Source organism: Gymnodraco acuticeps, unplaced genomic scaffold (genome assembly GCF_902827175.1).
Source record: "Gymnodraco acuticeps unplaced genomic scaffold, fGymAcu1.1, whole genome shotgun sequence".
NCBI lineage: Eukaryota > Metazoa > Chordata > Actinopteri > Perciformes > Bathydraconidae > Gymnodraco > Gymnodraco acuticeps.
In genome coordinates, this window is record NW_022990358.1 from 414316 (window position 1) to 430211 (window position 15896).

The 15896-nt window shown below is 38.6% G+C and overlaps 2 protein-coding genes across 3 annotated transcripts; one reads left to right on the top strand and one right to left on the bottom strand.

Annotated features, from left to right (window-relative positions):
- Positions 1-855: 855 nt before the first annotated feature.
- ckmt2a (creatine kinase, mitochondrial 2a (sarcomeric)) lies at positions 856-8939 on the top strand. 2 transcript variants are annotated; one of them, XM_034224108.1, is made up of 9 exons: positions 856-1001; positions 2834-3032; positions 5067-5162; positions 5256-5477; positions 6338-6423; positions 7091-7214; positions 7897-8031; positions 8419-8544; positions 8631-8939. In XM_034224108.1, the coding sequence occupies exons 1-9, from the start codon at positions 856-858 to the stop codon at positions 8745-8747; spliced, it is 1251 nt and encodes a 416-aa protein (XP_034079999.1). In that variant the 3' UTR covers positions 8748-8939. The 2 variants fall into 2 exon arrangements, with proteins under 2 accessions (XP_034079999.1, XP_034079998.1); XM_034224107.1 differs by having other exon boundaries at positions 5067-5477.
- Positions 8940-9813: 874 nt separating this feature from the next.
- Positions 9814-14014, bottom strand: LOC117551336 (ubiquitin-conjugating enzyme E2 L3-like). The gene is made up of 4 exons (XM_034224179.1): positions 13909-14014; positions 11523-11618; positions 11225-11411; positions 9814-10524 (listed from the first exon to the last, which is right to left on the bottom strand). The coding sequence occupies exons 1-4, from the start codon at positions 13927-13929 to the stop codon at positions 10370-10372; spliced, it is 459 nt and encodes a 152-aa protein (XP_034080070.1). The 5' UTR covers positions 13930-14014; the 3' UTR covers positions 9814-10369.
- Between the last annotated feature and the right edge of the window lie 1882 nt (positions 14015-15896).

A 15896-nucleotide genomic window follows, 5' to 3' on the forward strand; every position in this document is an offset into this window, starting at 1 on the left:
TTCAGCTTTAGACAGACGTCTGTTCATTGGCTAAGCCTTAGTGGATGTCAGTCTATGGTGGATGTATGAGAGCTGCAGGTGGGAGACTGCTAATGCTAAGAAGCTAAGAGCTATCCCACCTGCCACCCACTCTAAGCTTGTTACTGTTCAAAAGGAAAAACCCAGGGGTCTTAATCCCAGCCGGTGTGATTTACCTTACATGTGCTAATGAAAGAGTCTATCCTTGGTATGATAGCCATACAGGTACATGTTGGCGCTAGTGGGCATACCTCTCCGTTTTTCATTGAGCTTTTTTATTTCCAGTTCTTGGTTGTAAAACTCCTCTCAGACATTTTGCTCACAGGTTTTTACATCCTTTGGATCTAATCAATAATAACTGATGAGCAGTTTATACTACCACAGAATATTTCAAATAAAAGTAGCTAGTACGCCAAAGCTAATTAGCTTTGCCAGCTTCTGCCTATTCTTTACTCATCATTACTGAAGACAGTTTGATATTGGTAAGGTTACGATTTACGGGTCAAAGTTCACAAAAGTTGAATTTGAAGCTAAAATAAAATAAAATTGATAGATTTTTGCTGTGTAATGTTTTGAAATGCTTAAATGCTAGCATGTCTAGCCATAACCGTGAGAAGTGTGGGGTTACGGCAGCACTGTACACTGGATATCCAACCTGAATATGATCGGACAATATTATTTCTGCAGGGGTATGAATGAGCAACAGATTGTTCATCAATGCCAAATAATGAACTTGAATAATAGGAATTTATATTTAGTGGGTTCTTTTTTTAATTTATGTCTTTCTTTTTCGACAGCTCATTTGTTTCTTTTAAAGAGTTACCTACTATCAGAAAGATGGCTGGCTCTTTCACACGTATGATCGCCGGACGCAACGGGGCTGTGCTGTTGGCCAGCCTGGGCGCGGGAACCATGGCGACTGGTTTCCTGATGAGTGATAACCCCCTAGCTGCTGAGGTCAGGACAAAGCTCTACCCCCCCAGGTAAGACCAACACCATAGGGCTGATAGAAACACACAGATAGAGGGGTGACCTTGACTTGTCAGTGAATACTTCAAGCTCTATAATTATCAACCTGTTAAGGCAGATATTTTAAAAACTGACTACGTGATTTGCAACATCACTTGTTCATTTCAGAACAATGACTCATTGCTTTGTGTTACCACAACAGAAACAACTAAGGGGAATTAGTAGAATGAAACGTATTTATATATACACATACTGTATAGACGAGTACAATACTTAAAGGTGGGGTAGGTAATTCACTTCAGAAACACTTTTTGTTATATTCCATGGAATACTCTTAACATCCCGATAGCAATGAATACATTAAATGCTTTGACAAATAAAAAAATGTCATCTGTGGAAGCCGTGGCGCTGTACTTTTCGGTTGTGTACTTTCAAATTCTAGCACACTCGAGCTGGTTTCTCCATTCTCACCTACCCTACCTTTAAGTACAAATGTCTGTTATTTGATCTTTGAGTGTTCACATTTATGAAACTTTATGCTTTAACTCCAAAACAGCTAAGAGGAAACAATATGTATTCTTTACTACACTACATTTATCTCATTATAATTGAAGGATAAAGTGTTCCTTTAAATTCTCCTTCTTCTAAAGCTCAATATACCCCTTGAATTAGCTGGAGAATGCAATGTCACAAAGCTGAAAGCAGGTGTTTTTTCTGAGATAATTAAAGTAAAAAATGCATACTTTAACCACCTCTTGTCCATAATACTCTACTATTTTGTGAGTCTGTTTAAGGATATGAATACCTTTTCCACTACTGCTAAAAGTTGACATCAGAAGTGTTAATTCATTTATATAGTAAAAGTGTTATATAAAAAACGGTATGTCATCAAAACATTTTGAGTGTGGACTGCGTAAGTGGAAAACTGAGAGTATTAAATAGCAGAGGTCATACAGCGTGATTCTGGAATCATCTGCCCTGATCTCTGACGCTCTCGAGTTTCATCTATGTTACCTTTGACTCACTCCCTCCCTCTGTCCAGCTCTTTCACAGAACTGTTCCCCCTCTCACCTTCTCATCTTTAACATCACTGCGTAAATCGTAATTGATACATGAGCAGAGTAATGACAAACACGCACACTGTTGTTAATTGCTTTTAAATCGCTTTAAATTTAGTTACACTACCTTTACTTATAAATAGACTATATATGTTTGTATCAAAGAAAACATTTTAAAGCATTTTTCTCTCTTAATGTGGTACATTTCTGGTCGAAATAGGATGTCTCCTTTGCAATTGTAAAGTTTCAATTTATTAACTAAGAATGTATGTAATGCAACAAATGTTGTTGATACAGAGACAATAAACCCTTAGTCTAAAGTAGTCCTGAGTTCTGTTAAGCATTCAGCAGCTAAAGCACCATCTATTTCCCTCAGGAGTTGGTAGGGACCAAAAATGGAGCTAAAAGAGTTCATATTTGTCCGACATTAATCAGTTGGACACAACTGAACAAACACAACCTTAAATCGATGACAGGGTGTCTCTGTGTCTGGGTGTAAATATATATATATAATCAACTTATGAAGGGTATAATATGTTGATGTTGTGACTGAGTACAGCTAGTTGTTATTCCCCCAAATGGCAAAAAACAGGTAAATGCAGACTTCAATGTGGACACTTGTTCTTGTTTAAGGCAGATTATATTTCACAAAAGATTTCTTCAGGGCATTTTGAAACATAACTTGTTGAAAAAGCATGATGTAACCATCGTTTAGGATCATTAATAGACTGAGTACAGCTTGTTTTTACCCTACAATTTCTTTCTTTCCACTTCTTCGTTTCCTGCAGCTCTGATTTCCCCGACCTGAGAAAACACAACAACTGCATGGCCAAGGCTCTGACTCCGGCCATTTACGGCAGACTGAGGGACAAGATCACCCCCAACAACTGGACCCTGGACCAGTGCATCCAAACCGGAGTGGACAACCCCGGACACCCTTTCATCAAGACCGTGGGCTGTGTGGCTGGTGATGAGGAGAGCTACGAGGTATGAGAGGTCAAAGGTCACATTGTAATTACCTTTCTTTTAACCATGTCCTCTGACTGACCAGCTGCACCAAATCCAGATGAGAGAATATATGAGTTCATAAAAATGTTAATTCGCTGAGTAATGAGCTTAAAGGGATAGTGGAAATCCGCGAATTTTGGGTTTAACTTATGTATTTTTATTAAAAATAAGCATAATAAACAATTTTTTTTTATTTCATGCGCCTAGTTTCATTTTATTTTCAATTTTACTGCGCCCTCTCAATGAAACGAAATACTTCGGGAATCGTCGGGAATCTTCGGGTGATGACGAGAGCATAGGAAGACGGGCACAAACAATGGCGGACATTCAATAGTATTTGCATGTGAATAGCCGACCTTTATTATGGTACCGAGTATATTGCCATAAATATGATGATTGATTATCAGTAAAAAATTCTACGTGACACAACGACATTGGATTAACTTTGAGATGCGTTTTTATTCCGTTGATGTTGATGTTGTTTACTTTCTCTTTTCTGGCTGATAGCTCCAGGAATTCGAGGTCTTACAGTGATGACATTACATCTGTGGAATCTGTGGAGTCTCAGCTTTAAATCGTATATCTTGCTTGTGCAGTTAAGATAGTAATAAGGGGATTTCTACCGTGTGTTGTGTGTAAAAAAGCGTTAGCATTAGTTAGCATTGTTTCGCTCAATGCTAATTCAAAGGCTTGGTATTACTCTTGTGTTTTTTGTAGCTAACAATTGTTCTTATTGTCAGTTAGCGGAGTTTCTTACCTTTAAAAGGGTATGAAACATTAATAGTTTCATAAATGTTAAGAAGCCCTGAGACATGTGAGAGAAAAAAAACTGTGGGAGGGGTCCACTGGGGGGACCTTCGGGCTTAACTGGTTAACAATGATTAATATTTGTAAAGGCTACAGGTGATCTTAAGATGCGTGAGCTATGCTTAGGGACCTACCAGTCAAGATTATTTGTGCGTAGGGGTGCATCATCTGGCGCCTGGTCCTGGTCATCCTCGCCATTGCCCATGCCGTGAACCATCACCTCGGGCTCGGGCTCGAACAAATAAGGACGTAATGGTCCATCGTCTGGCTCAATATTGTCACCATCGTCGCTTACTGAACCGGATTCAGATTCAGTTCCTAAAACGACATTTTCGTAGGAAAGCCGAGAGGATGTTTCTGACTCGCTATCATCACTGGATACCTCGTACAATCCTTCTTCTTTGTCTGGTATATTTGCCCTTCCACGTTCATTCTGCATAGACGCCATGGTTTGTTATCGTATCGTCTTCCTAAGTTTTCGTCACTTCCGGTTTGGCTGAGTCGAACATTTCGTTTCTAAAAAACTTCGGGGAAGCTGCAATAAAGTGCTTCTAACATGCGTAAGGCAATTATTATATTTTTTTAATCAGGTGTGATTGTTTTGGTACGTAATTATGCTTGTATATAAGTTAAAACGAAATATTTGAGGTTCCATTTCCACTATCCCTTTAATGAGCAGCAGCTAGCCATGCATCTAGTGCTTTGATGGAGGTCATTGAGGCTGAAGGCTTTCAATATCCATTAAAATACCATCTGAAAAAACGTAATGGTTTTATTGTAATGGTTCTCAACTTGGTATTATAGATTTTGTGGTACATTTGAGAATTTTATATTACCACTTAGTTTTGAAACTTTGATTAATTATTATTTTATTACTTTTTTAAGGTATGACTATTCATATTTTATTGTCTTTCTTTATAGTGGTTGTGGTTTTCTTTGTATATATAAGCGAATATATTATTTTTTTAAACATTCAAGGAAGGCTACATTGAAGTCCCTTCACCTCCTCTGTTGGACTAAAATTTGAAACAAATGTCAATATTTGATTTACCGGATATATTCCTTGAAAAGAGTATTTACCTTCATCAAGGACACTTAACATGATTTGAATTAAAGGTTCAAAGTTATTTTTGGATTTTGAATCTAGAATTTTATATTGTTTGAAGAAGAAAAAAGACACTTGACTCTGTCCTCTGTTCCCCCCAGGTGTTCTCTGAACTCTTTGACCCCATCATCAAAGACAGGCACAACGGCTACGACCCCACCACCATGACTCACCCCACTGACCTGGACGCCTCCAAGGTGTTTACACCACTGCATGAGCCCTGCATCCACCTGCTGTTCTTTAATGTATTAAAACTATTTTTCTTTCTCGCCTCTTTCTCCAACCTCCAGATAACCAATGGCGTGTTTGACGACAAATACGTCCTGTCGTCCCGTGTCCGCACTGGGCGCAGTATCCGCGGGCTGAGCCTCCCCCCCGCCTGCTCCAGGGCGGAGCGCCGTGAGGTGGAGCGGGTGGTGGTGATGGCCCTGGCCGGCCTGAAGGGAGACCTGGCCGGACGCTACTACGGCCTGCAAGACCTGACAGACAAGGAGCAGCAGCAGCTCATTGACGTGAGTTTCATCTTTGTTAGACACAGAAACTATACACATATTGTGATTACAATACCCAAAGTCATAATTGGTCATCATTTTCTTCTGAATATTTAAAGATTTGTCCCAGTTTTATATTCACAGAGCAGCTTTTTTAGGTAATATGCTTTAGGAAAACCTGACCACTTATCACAGTTTGTATAGTCTTGGTTTTATACTGTGGACATCATTTGTGAGAAGTTCAAACTTTTTCCCCCTCTTGATTAGTATCATTTTTAAGAATTTTACAAGCATGAAGAGGCGATAGTAGTTGAATAATTAAAAAGGTTACCCTGTGTTTCCAGTCTTTATGCTAAGCTAAGCTAGATATCTGCAGGCTCCAGCTTCATATATACTCCACATCTAGCACAGTAATTGTACTGTTCTTCTAACTTGTCTTTTTCTAAAATGTAAAAACACTTTAAGTCTAACAAAATGACCCTGAAAATGTATCATCTAGTCATCTTAGACTAGCTCTCTTTAACCTTCAAACGTTTTTATTGACCTTCCTGTTCTGATTATTTCACGCTGCGCCACAAAAGGATCATTTCCTGTTTGACAAGCCAGTCTCTCCGTTACTCACTTCGGCCTTCATGGCCAGAGATTGGCCCGATTCCAGGGGAATCTGGTAAGACCTCCCATCCCAATGCTGTTAGTGCTGCCAGTAATGAGAGGAAATGCTTTGCAATGCATCGAGCCTCACCCTCTCCCGGTCTGAGAAGTCCTCCCTAACCCTTATTCTATTCTCTCCTCTGGAACACAGTTAGTTTTAGAAGTAATTAACTTTAACGTCCTCCTCCCTCTGTTTTCTACCTCCCTTTACCCACCTTTCCCACCTTCAGGACCACTTCCTGTTTGACAAGCCTGTCTCTCCTCTGTTGACATGTGCCTTTATGGCCAGAGACTGGCCTGACGCCAGGGGCATCTGGTAGGGTTTATTCAGCTCTCCTGCATGTCTGCTGTGTGACTCTAGAGACCTCCACCTCCTGACCCATGCAGTGATAAACTTGGTGTTGGAAAGTCACTTAGTACACCTTCTTATACTGGCAGCTTTGTTACCTTTAGATATACAATTCTTTATCCACTTCCTGTTCAATGAAAACCATGTATCTCCTGTTTTGGTGCTTCAAATGTGAATATTTGTGATTAATAGAAGTGTTCCTTAATGGGTCGAGAAAACTCAAACTTCTTAAGCTAAATAAACAATTAAAAAAGATCTCGGATCAGCAGGAAAATGTATAACAACTAATCTGAAAACAGGCCTTTTTTTCTGAACGTGTGAAAAATAAAAAGGTTTTACACAACCTAAAACATCTCAGCAGTTAAATGCTGTGACGCTCAATAAGTGTTAAGATATTGCCCTGCTTTTGATGCATGTTGCTGGACAAATATACCAACAGGACATCGTTTTTGTGTTTTATATTTATTATGCTGCTATAAATGCATGTCTCTCACATATTAATGCAGACAGGCAGCATGATTATAAAATGTTCTTTATATTCAGGTCCTTTATGACCATGAGTCGTCTCCTGTAATGAAAGGAGTATTCTACCTTGAGAGCCCTTTAGTGAGACTCTTTAGCTGTTTCTCTTCAGGCACAACAATGAGAAGACCTTCCTGATCTGGGTGAATGAGGAGGACCACACCAGAGTCATCTCCATGGAGAAGGGAGGCAACATGAAGAGAGTGTTTGAGAGATTCTGCAGAGGACTCAAACAGGTAGAGTGGAGCCTGTGAAACAAACACAGACATGATGTAGCAACGGAGCAGCCATCTTACTTTAGGGATGGTGGGGTTTGTCTGCCCAGAATGATGGTCTAACAGAAAAGTCTAAACAACTTTTGGAGGGGTTGCTATGAAAGTGTGTACACATGGATGAATCCTACACACTTGATCCTCTGATTTTTCCTCTAGTAGGCTATAAGGTTAAGATTTTTAGTTTATAGTAAAATATTTAGACACATATTGGATATTATCATCATTAAGTCAACGGTATAACTTGTCAAATAATAGTTTTTTTTAACCAAATACTGTAAAACTAATGATATTCCCATTAGTTTCAGCTAATAAAAATAATAGAGCTGAGGCTCTGTCGAAACAATGCTAATTATTTTGTTTGTAAAAAAGATGCAAGCAATAAGAAGATACATAACATAGTGCAGAAGTTAAAATCTAAGGATAAAATGAAAGATACATATAGTATAATAAACTATGTTTGTATTTGTAATTGGAAATTGAAGGAACTGTAATGTTAACATGAATGTAGTGAGTGTAATTGCGTGATAAGATTATAGGGAAATATATATTTATTAAGTAAAGAAGCTAAATACATTTCCAAAAATCTAGGGCGTCACCATACAGCAACAGTATAACTCAACTCTTATTATGGGATGTCTCATAGGTGGAACAGCTGATCCAGGAGAGAGGCTGGGAGTTCATGTGGAACGAGCGTCTGGGATACATCCTCACATGTCCCTCCAACCTGGGCACTGGACTCAGGGCTGGCGTGCACGTGCGCCTGCCAAATCTCAGCAAGGTATTACCCTAACACACACACACACACACACACACACACACACACACACACACACACACACACACACACACACACACACACACACACACACACACACACACACACACACACACACACACACACACACACACACACACACACACACACGCCCCCACACACACACACTCCATGTTCTTGTGTATAATAACAGATTTTTTCAGAAGAAATGCAGATGGGATCTTGTGGTGGGATTGATTTGTCCAATTCTTGTTTCTGCAAGATCAATGATTAACTTCCAACCTTCACTTATGCCACAGCTTTCACAGATCAATACAAATTGAATGTTGCATCTGTGGTCTTGAAATTAAGTGGCATTTGACTGTAGTTTTGACCGAAATTATTCTGCAGGACACACGTTTCTCCAAGATCCTCGACAACCTGCGGCTGCAGAAAAGAGGCACAGGTGGAGTGGACACAGCTGCCACTGGAGACACCTTTGACATTTCCAACAACGACCGTCTGGGCAAATCTGAGGTCAGGAACAGTAAATCATATTGCATTTAAAAAATATATAGAGCCAATATTTTGTTGTGGAAATGAACTTTGCTGTGTGTTTTTAGGTGGAGCTTGTCCAGATGTTGGTGGATGGCGTCAACTACCTGATTGAATGTGAGAAGAAGATGGAGAAGGGACAGGACATCAAAGTCCCGTCTCCCGTCACCCAGTTCAGGAAGTAAAAAGCTCAACTCATCACAGCACCGGTGTTAGTGGGGGGGCTCTCTGCTCCGAGCTCCCCCCAAACCTCAGAGACGTCTGATTGCAAATCTTTATGATAACCTAATTTTAGTCATGGACTGCAGTTAGGGGGGATTCTACCTCAAGTTCCAGGTCATCACTATTCCTGACTTCAATAAAAACAATAATAAACACTTTGACTTTTCTGTGATTTATTTGACTCATCTATGGTGGCCTTGAGAGCCAAACACATTTCAATACAGAGTTGGAAAGTAAGTAATATCTACTCAAGTACTGTTCTTAGATACTTTACTCAAGTGATTTTATTTTCTACTACTTTATATTTATACAAATATTTTAGCTATTTTTTACTGCAGTACATTTTTTTGATAACTTTGGATACATGTAACTCTGCATATTCAGATTAATAATACAAATGTAAATGTACAATCTAGCATGGCAACATTTTAATCCTTCATACACCTCCCAAAGCATTATGGGAACTGTAGTTCCAAGAAGTATTTTATGATTATCACAATGATCATTATTATGTTGCCATATTACCCGTGTCCCAGTGCCTGTAAATAATGTTAAATCTTTATTCATTCATGTCCTTTGTGTTCTCCATCTGCAGTTGGATCCATTGCCTTCTCATGTGTAACAGCATGAGTCTGCTGGTGTGCTCTGCATGGTCAGCTGTCAGTCTGTTGTCTGGCTATAATTATATTTTGCTTATGGATGGAGAAAAGTAAATTAGATCTGTTTAACTGCTGCACACAGCGATACTGCAGGTTGAACACTAAATTGCAATGCTAGAACCAATCAGGCCTTTTCTTTATATATTAATATTGCCAGCATTTTGATGAGTGAGGTAAGCAGGGGTTGGTCATAATTGGAGAGGGTATCATCGTCTTACATTCAAAATACAAATTGCTATTGAATTGGATGCCAACTTCCAAAATGAAGGAGTTTTAATTATAAGAGACTTTCCCCCAACATTTCAAAGTACAAAAACGTATCAAGGGACTCATGGATGTTGTTGCATGTTCACAAAGATTGAATGAGGAATTCTGCATCAGTAACAAACTTTAATTTTTATGTACTGCAACAGGTGATTTCACAAAGTACAGTGTATCGTAAGGGAAAGTATAAACAAATAAAGAAAAACAGATATAAACAACAGCTTTAGATTAACTGGGTATTTGTGTTGTTGAAAACAAAGTTTAAAATCTGTAAACAGGTCTGCAATAACTAATTAATAATCGAAAGAAAAAAAACATTCAACATCTACGTAGGCAGAACAGCACTTTTTATCCTTCTCTGATATTTAACTTTCCAGGATGCCACCTCTGACAATTTTTCTTGTTTTTATCTAAAAAGAAATCAGTAGAAAGAAGTCAAAACAAGCAAAAGGTGACGCCTAGAGGCCAGCGCCTGCCCATCACCTAAGACTCCAGATTTTATTTTTTTTGCCAAAGTGAAACGGAAACACAAGCCTCTATTAAGGAGTGATTGAAGTGCTAATAAGAGCAGGTATGCTAGAACATGGCATCTCTGTGTAGATTAAGGGTTAGAACAGGGCTCTTTGACGGGACACGGAGAGGAGGTCGTCAGTGAGGGGCCGTCAGTCAACGGGCCGCTTTTCACTGTGTTTCTTTGTAAACTCCTCGGCATTCTTCATGAATTTAGCACGGTCTTTACTGTACTCCTCTGCCAGGTCGGCCCTCAGCGGATGCTCCGGCTGGGGGCTGTTCACCAGGCCGACGAGATTGAGAATCACTGGAGGAGAGAGGGAAACATAATATACATAAGTTATACACAACAGTCTTTGATTAGATAGCTCAAACTGCAGGGAGGAAACTCTTCTTGCGTCTTTCAGTGGTGGAGAAAGTATAATAATACTACAGTTAACATGAGTACATGTGCTTAAAGTTACTTTCCCCCTGAATTCCTGGTTCATTTGGCGCCACCTGTGGTTACAAGCGGTAACAGCAGGTGTTTGTCACAATTTCTTGGTGGTATGCCAGGGGGATTTCTGGCTTTCATTTTCTGTTCAGTGGAAATCATTTCGATGTAATGTGTCTTTGTTTGTACTAGAGGTTCCATCTGTTGTTTTCGGTATGCTTTTTTTAAACGACTCCTCAAATGTTTGGTAACGAGTGGGCTTCTTAATATAACATTTGGTAACATTTTTGACAAGCCCTGATAGTCCAAACATGTACAAATTCAAATGAAGCCTTCAATCCATAACTTTTGCTTTCATGTGTTAAGACAAGAACTATGTTAAAGGGTTTTAAACATAACTGAGGCAAAATATATATTCAGGCAAGAAGTCAAAACCAAACAATCTTTCCGAGCCAAGAAAACGCTTTTTTTGTTCCAACACATCTCTGTATAGTAGCTCATCTCACATACATGATCAGCTTAAACATGATGAATGAGCTTCTTTGAGATGTGGTTATCCAATCATCATGCTCACCTTGATCAGTTTTGGTGGCTGGCTTCCAGTTCTCCACACTGATGATGGGCAGACAGACCTGACCCTTCTCATCAATGTTGGGGTGGTAGATTTTTGTCTTGAAAGTGACCTTAGGTGGCTTAAAGGGGTACTCCGCGGGAAAGATGAGCTCAATCCTAAATGCTCCTTTGTCATATGGAGCAGAATCCTTGAAGAAAACAAGAATTTGTAGATGGGGGGGGGAGACAGAAAAAAAGTTAATAAAAACATTAAAGATAGAACAACTACTAGCTACAAAAGATATCAAGTCGATACTTACAGGAACAAGGAGCCCTTGCCAGTTCAAAAGATTTGTTTCATCCACTTGAATATTGCGGAAATGCTTCGCTCCGACATTGCGCATTTCATCAAGCTCCTGAAACAAAACAATTGATTTTATAATGGCATAAAATCATAGGATTACCAGGACCCCACTGACTCATAATGATTATGCTTGTATATGTGCACCAGCGGCGAGTGTACAGTCTGATGCAATAATGTGTACTTTTGTAACCATACATTTTGAGTTATTGCATTCGAGGTTTATTTCACACCAAAACAATCTACATTGATGAATAAGCCCGGCTAGCACTAAAAGTTAAGGAGAAAATATGTTTTAATATCTGGGTAAACTGTCCCTTTCTGTAGTGTCACTTAAAAGTTTAAACATAAACTGAACAGTCTCACCCGATTGCATTCCTGTTTATCAAACATCAAACATTGGATGCCTCTAACTTCCTATAATTCAGTAGCAATAAAACAGATAATTTGATCTTTGGTCCGGATCATCATAGACACAGTCTTTCCTCCCTGCTAATTTAAAATCTATGGCAAAAAAACAGGGATTTTTCAATGAATAACCAAAGTATCTTTTTAAACTCTCTTAAAGGTGGGGTAGGTAAGTTTGAGAAACCGGCTCGAGATACACTTTTTGTTATATTCCATGGAATGCTCTTAACATCCCGATAGCAATGAATATCTGAAGTGCTTTGACAAAAAATGTCATCTGGAAGCCGTAGTACTGTAAAAAGCACGACCAATCATCTGAGCCAGCCCGGCTAAAATAACTGGATGGCCTACCTGCCTGTCAGCCTTCCATCTGTGCACAAACTTATCTCTTGCCCTCATTGGTCATGTGCGCATTCGTGTGTGTTGGAGGAGGGGCTCTGTAAGGAAGTGGCAGATTTTTTCCGGTTGTGTATTTTAAAATTCTGGCACACTCCAGCTGGTTTCTCAAATTACCTACTCCACCTTTAAGTAATCCAGAAGCCAGATCATTAACAAATATGTTTGGAATATATGTTTGTAACCTCAAACATTCCAGCCGCCCCAGTAAAATCTTCTGATCAAAACCTCTTTCACCAACCAGACGTGGTAAGGGTTATGATCTTTACCAATACAGCATCAGTTAATGTTTCCCTTTTTTATTATTACAATGTTTGTGAATTATTTAAAAATATATATCTCTGCTCCTCTTCCTGTCAGGAGACACTTCCCTGTTATATACCTGTAATGTAAAACTGGAATATCAGGGGATTTCAGAAAGTATTAACAAGAAGTCTCTCGTGACACAGGGGGATATCCTGACAGTATCATGCACACAGCTAAATCAAAACCAAAACTGCTGGTGTGTCGCAGTGAAAGTGGAAGTAATCTAGGGACAGCCAATGAGAAAGTCAAAAATAAACTAAAATGAAATAATAATTTAAAAAAAATCAGATTTAGATATTTGTCACAACACAAAGGTAGAAGTGAAACAACCAATACCAAACTGTGAAAATCCTATTTTACAAGTAGGTCCTGAATCAAGTTACCACTTAAATAAGAGTAAAACATTATGAGAACAATCTACTTAAAATAGGCCTTATAATCTCCCAGACCTTCATTGTATTAAATGGCTGTGTGGTCACTATGGTTATCCATATCAAAATGATGTTAACACGTCTGGAGATACATGTATTTAACAAAGAGATGATCAACTTGTATCATTAAAGCAACTAAAGCTGTAAAAAGAAACAAGTACCTCTGAAATGTAAAAGTATAAAGTAGCCCAAAAAAATTGTAAATAGTCACATAATACCTCAAATGTATTCTGAATAACAATAGCTGTGAATAAATGTACGTAGTTACATTCCACTATTGTTTGAAAAAAAAAAAAGAGATTCCAACGTTCATCAAGGTAAAATAAATTAAATCCGGTTTTATTTCACAATACAATCATTTTCTGTGAGATATTTTGCCTAGAGGAGGCTTGACGTCAGGTCCCAACCCCAAAGTCTCCATGTTTTCTCTTCAGCCTTCAGACAGTGACAGCGCGTAAAAAAGAGCCGCCTCACTTCTCACCGTGAAGCTGTTTAATAAGCTCCCCCGATTCAATATTTATATCAAATATATTGCACGTCCTCAAGCTTTATCTGACAAATGTCCCTGTGTGTGCTGTGTCACGCCACACCGGCGTCTCAAACTTACAACTAGTTACCTCTCAGTCACCGTGTGTCGGACGTCGTTATCCTCTCATTTTTGTCGGACAGATAAACGCTAAAGTATAACGTTAAATTAACTTTCTCTTGGTCGACAGTGTTGTATGTATATTCATAAAGCCGAGACAAGTTATTTAAACCCTCGCTAGCAGCGTAAAATCAATAATTATAGATATTTTAATTTACCTTCAGTAGTCTCCTATTCATTGTGGTACCGATGTTGTCTTCTTCTCCTTCTTCCTGTTTCTTTCCGTTCCTGATCGACTTCTTTACATTTGGGTTTAAGTTGGCGCACAGCCTGCGGCCGGTGAGTTAGCGCCACCTACCGGCTTGGAGGGCAACGTGTTAGAATCAGATGAGGGCAAAGTTTCTTCTTTTACACAGATTTAAACAGAGACAGATAAAGTACTCAGATTAGTTACTTAATTAAAAGTAGCAATACAGTGTAAAAATACTCAGACACAAGTGAAATTCAAAATGTTACTAAAGAAAAATAACAAAAGTATTATTATCAAGATATACTTAAAGGTCAAAAAGTAAAAATACAAATGTTGCAGAATGGGCAATTTAAGCACCAGATATTTTTTATAATGGTATAATAATTATTAATTAATTAATGTGTTGTAATGTGCACTTGACTGGATGTGTCAGAACTTTCTCCAATTAAACAAAGATAAAACTGAGGTAATGGTCTTTGGAGCCAAGGCAGAACGTATAAAAGTTAGCGCTGAGCTTCAGCCTGCAATGTTCAAAACAACAGATAAAGCCAGAAATCTAGGTGTAGTCATGGACTCTGACCTGAGTTTCAACAGTCACATTAAAACAGTTACTAAATCAGCCTACTATCACCTAAAGAATATATCTAGGATTAAAAGACTAATGTCACAGCAGGATTTGGAAAAACTTGTCCATGCTTTTATCTTTAGTAGACTCGACTACTGCAATGGTGTCTTCACAGGTCTCACTAAAAAATCTATTAGAAAGCTGCAGCTGATTCAGAACGCTGCTGCTCGAGTCCTCACTAACACTAAGAAAGTGGATCACATCACTCCAGTTCTGAAGTCTTTACACTGGCTTCCTGTGTGTCAAAGAATAGATTTCAAAATACTGCTGCTGGTTTATAAAGCTTTGAATGGTTTAGGCCCAAAATACATTTCTGACCTCCTACTAAATTATGAACCATCCAGATCTCTCAGGTCTTCAGGGACTGGTCAGCTTTCTGTCCCCAGAGTCAGAACTAAACATGGTAAAGCAGCGTTCAGTTATTATGCTCCAAATATCTGGAACAAACTCCCAGAAACCTGAAGGTCCGCTATAACTCTGACTACTTTTAAATCCAGGCTGAAGACTTATCTTTTTGCCGCTGCTTTTAATTGAAACTGAGCCATTGTGTTCATCAGTAAAGTGGAACTTCTGTGTGAACTATTCATATCTTAAACTGCACTGTAACTTTTTATTCATGTATTTTTTCTTTTAATGTTTCTTTTATTATCTTTTACTGTTTTTAAATGCCTTCGTCTGAATGTCTTTCATTTTTGTAAAGCACCTTGAATTGCCTTGTGTTGAAAGGTGCTATACAAATAAACTTGCCTTGCCTTGCCTTGGTAAATGTGGGGTTTATTTGGATAACTTTCCTACTGGATAGCGTAACCTTTAATTTGTAGATCCTCGCCAAATACCTAACCAATATTTACTTTTTTACCCCAAAACTTTATTTATTTACAACAACAAAATAGCAACAATACAAAAACAATAAAAGCATCTACACGCCATGTAGTGGAAAACGTATTTTTAGTTTCAAATAAAATGTTCTTAGAAAAATGTGTTGGGCGTCTGTCAATGAAGCAACCTTCTGTGGACCATCTTGTTGCAGAGGACTGATATGATTATCAGATGCAGCAGACTGCTGTGGAGCCTCTTTGGACGTAGCACCCTCTTGTGGTAGGTTACAGGTCCCTTCAGGTGAGAAGGGTTTTGTTTGGGGTGTCTGGTGGTTTTACCTCTTCAGACCTTATTCTGATACACTGAGTTGAAATTGTTTTATTTCAGAAATGAAAGGTTATTGATATCTCCTCCTTTGACTAGAAAAAAAGTTTGTTCTTTTTTTTGTTCTTGCCACTTTTATTTGTTTGTCTTTGCTTTTCTTTACTGTGAAAATGTAAGGTTTTTAGCTT

What these genes read in the sequence shown, in the direction of transcription:
- ckmt2a (XM_034224107.1), top strand. Translation starts at nt 856, where the DNA reads ATGGCTGGCTCTTTCACACGTATGATCGCCGGACGCAACGGGGCTGTG. An exon ending in ACAAAGCTCTACCCCCCCAG is followed by an intron (nt 1,002 to 2,833) that starts GTAAGACCAACA and finishes CGTTTCCTGCAG; the next exon opens with CTCTGATTTCCCCGACCTGA. An exon ending in TCTGCAGAGGACTCAAACAG is followed by an intron (nt 7,215 to 7,896) that starts GTAGAGTGGAGC and finishes GATGTCTCATAG; the next exon opens with GTGGAACAGCTGATCCAGGA.
- LOC117551336 (XM_034224179.1), bottom strand. Translation starts at nt 13,929, where the DNA reads ATGAATAGGAGACTACTGAAG. An exon ending in TGAATAGGAGACTACTGAAG is followed by an intron (nt 11,619 to 13,908) that starts GTAAATTAAAAT and finishes GTTTTGTTTCAG; the next exon opens with GAGCTTGATGAAATGCGCAA. An exon ending in GGCAAGGGCTCCTTGTTCCT is followed by an intron (nt 11,412 to 11,522) that starts GTAAGTATCGAC and finishes GTTTTCTTCAAG; the next exon opens with GATTCTGCTCCATATGACAA.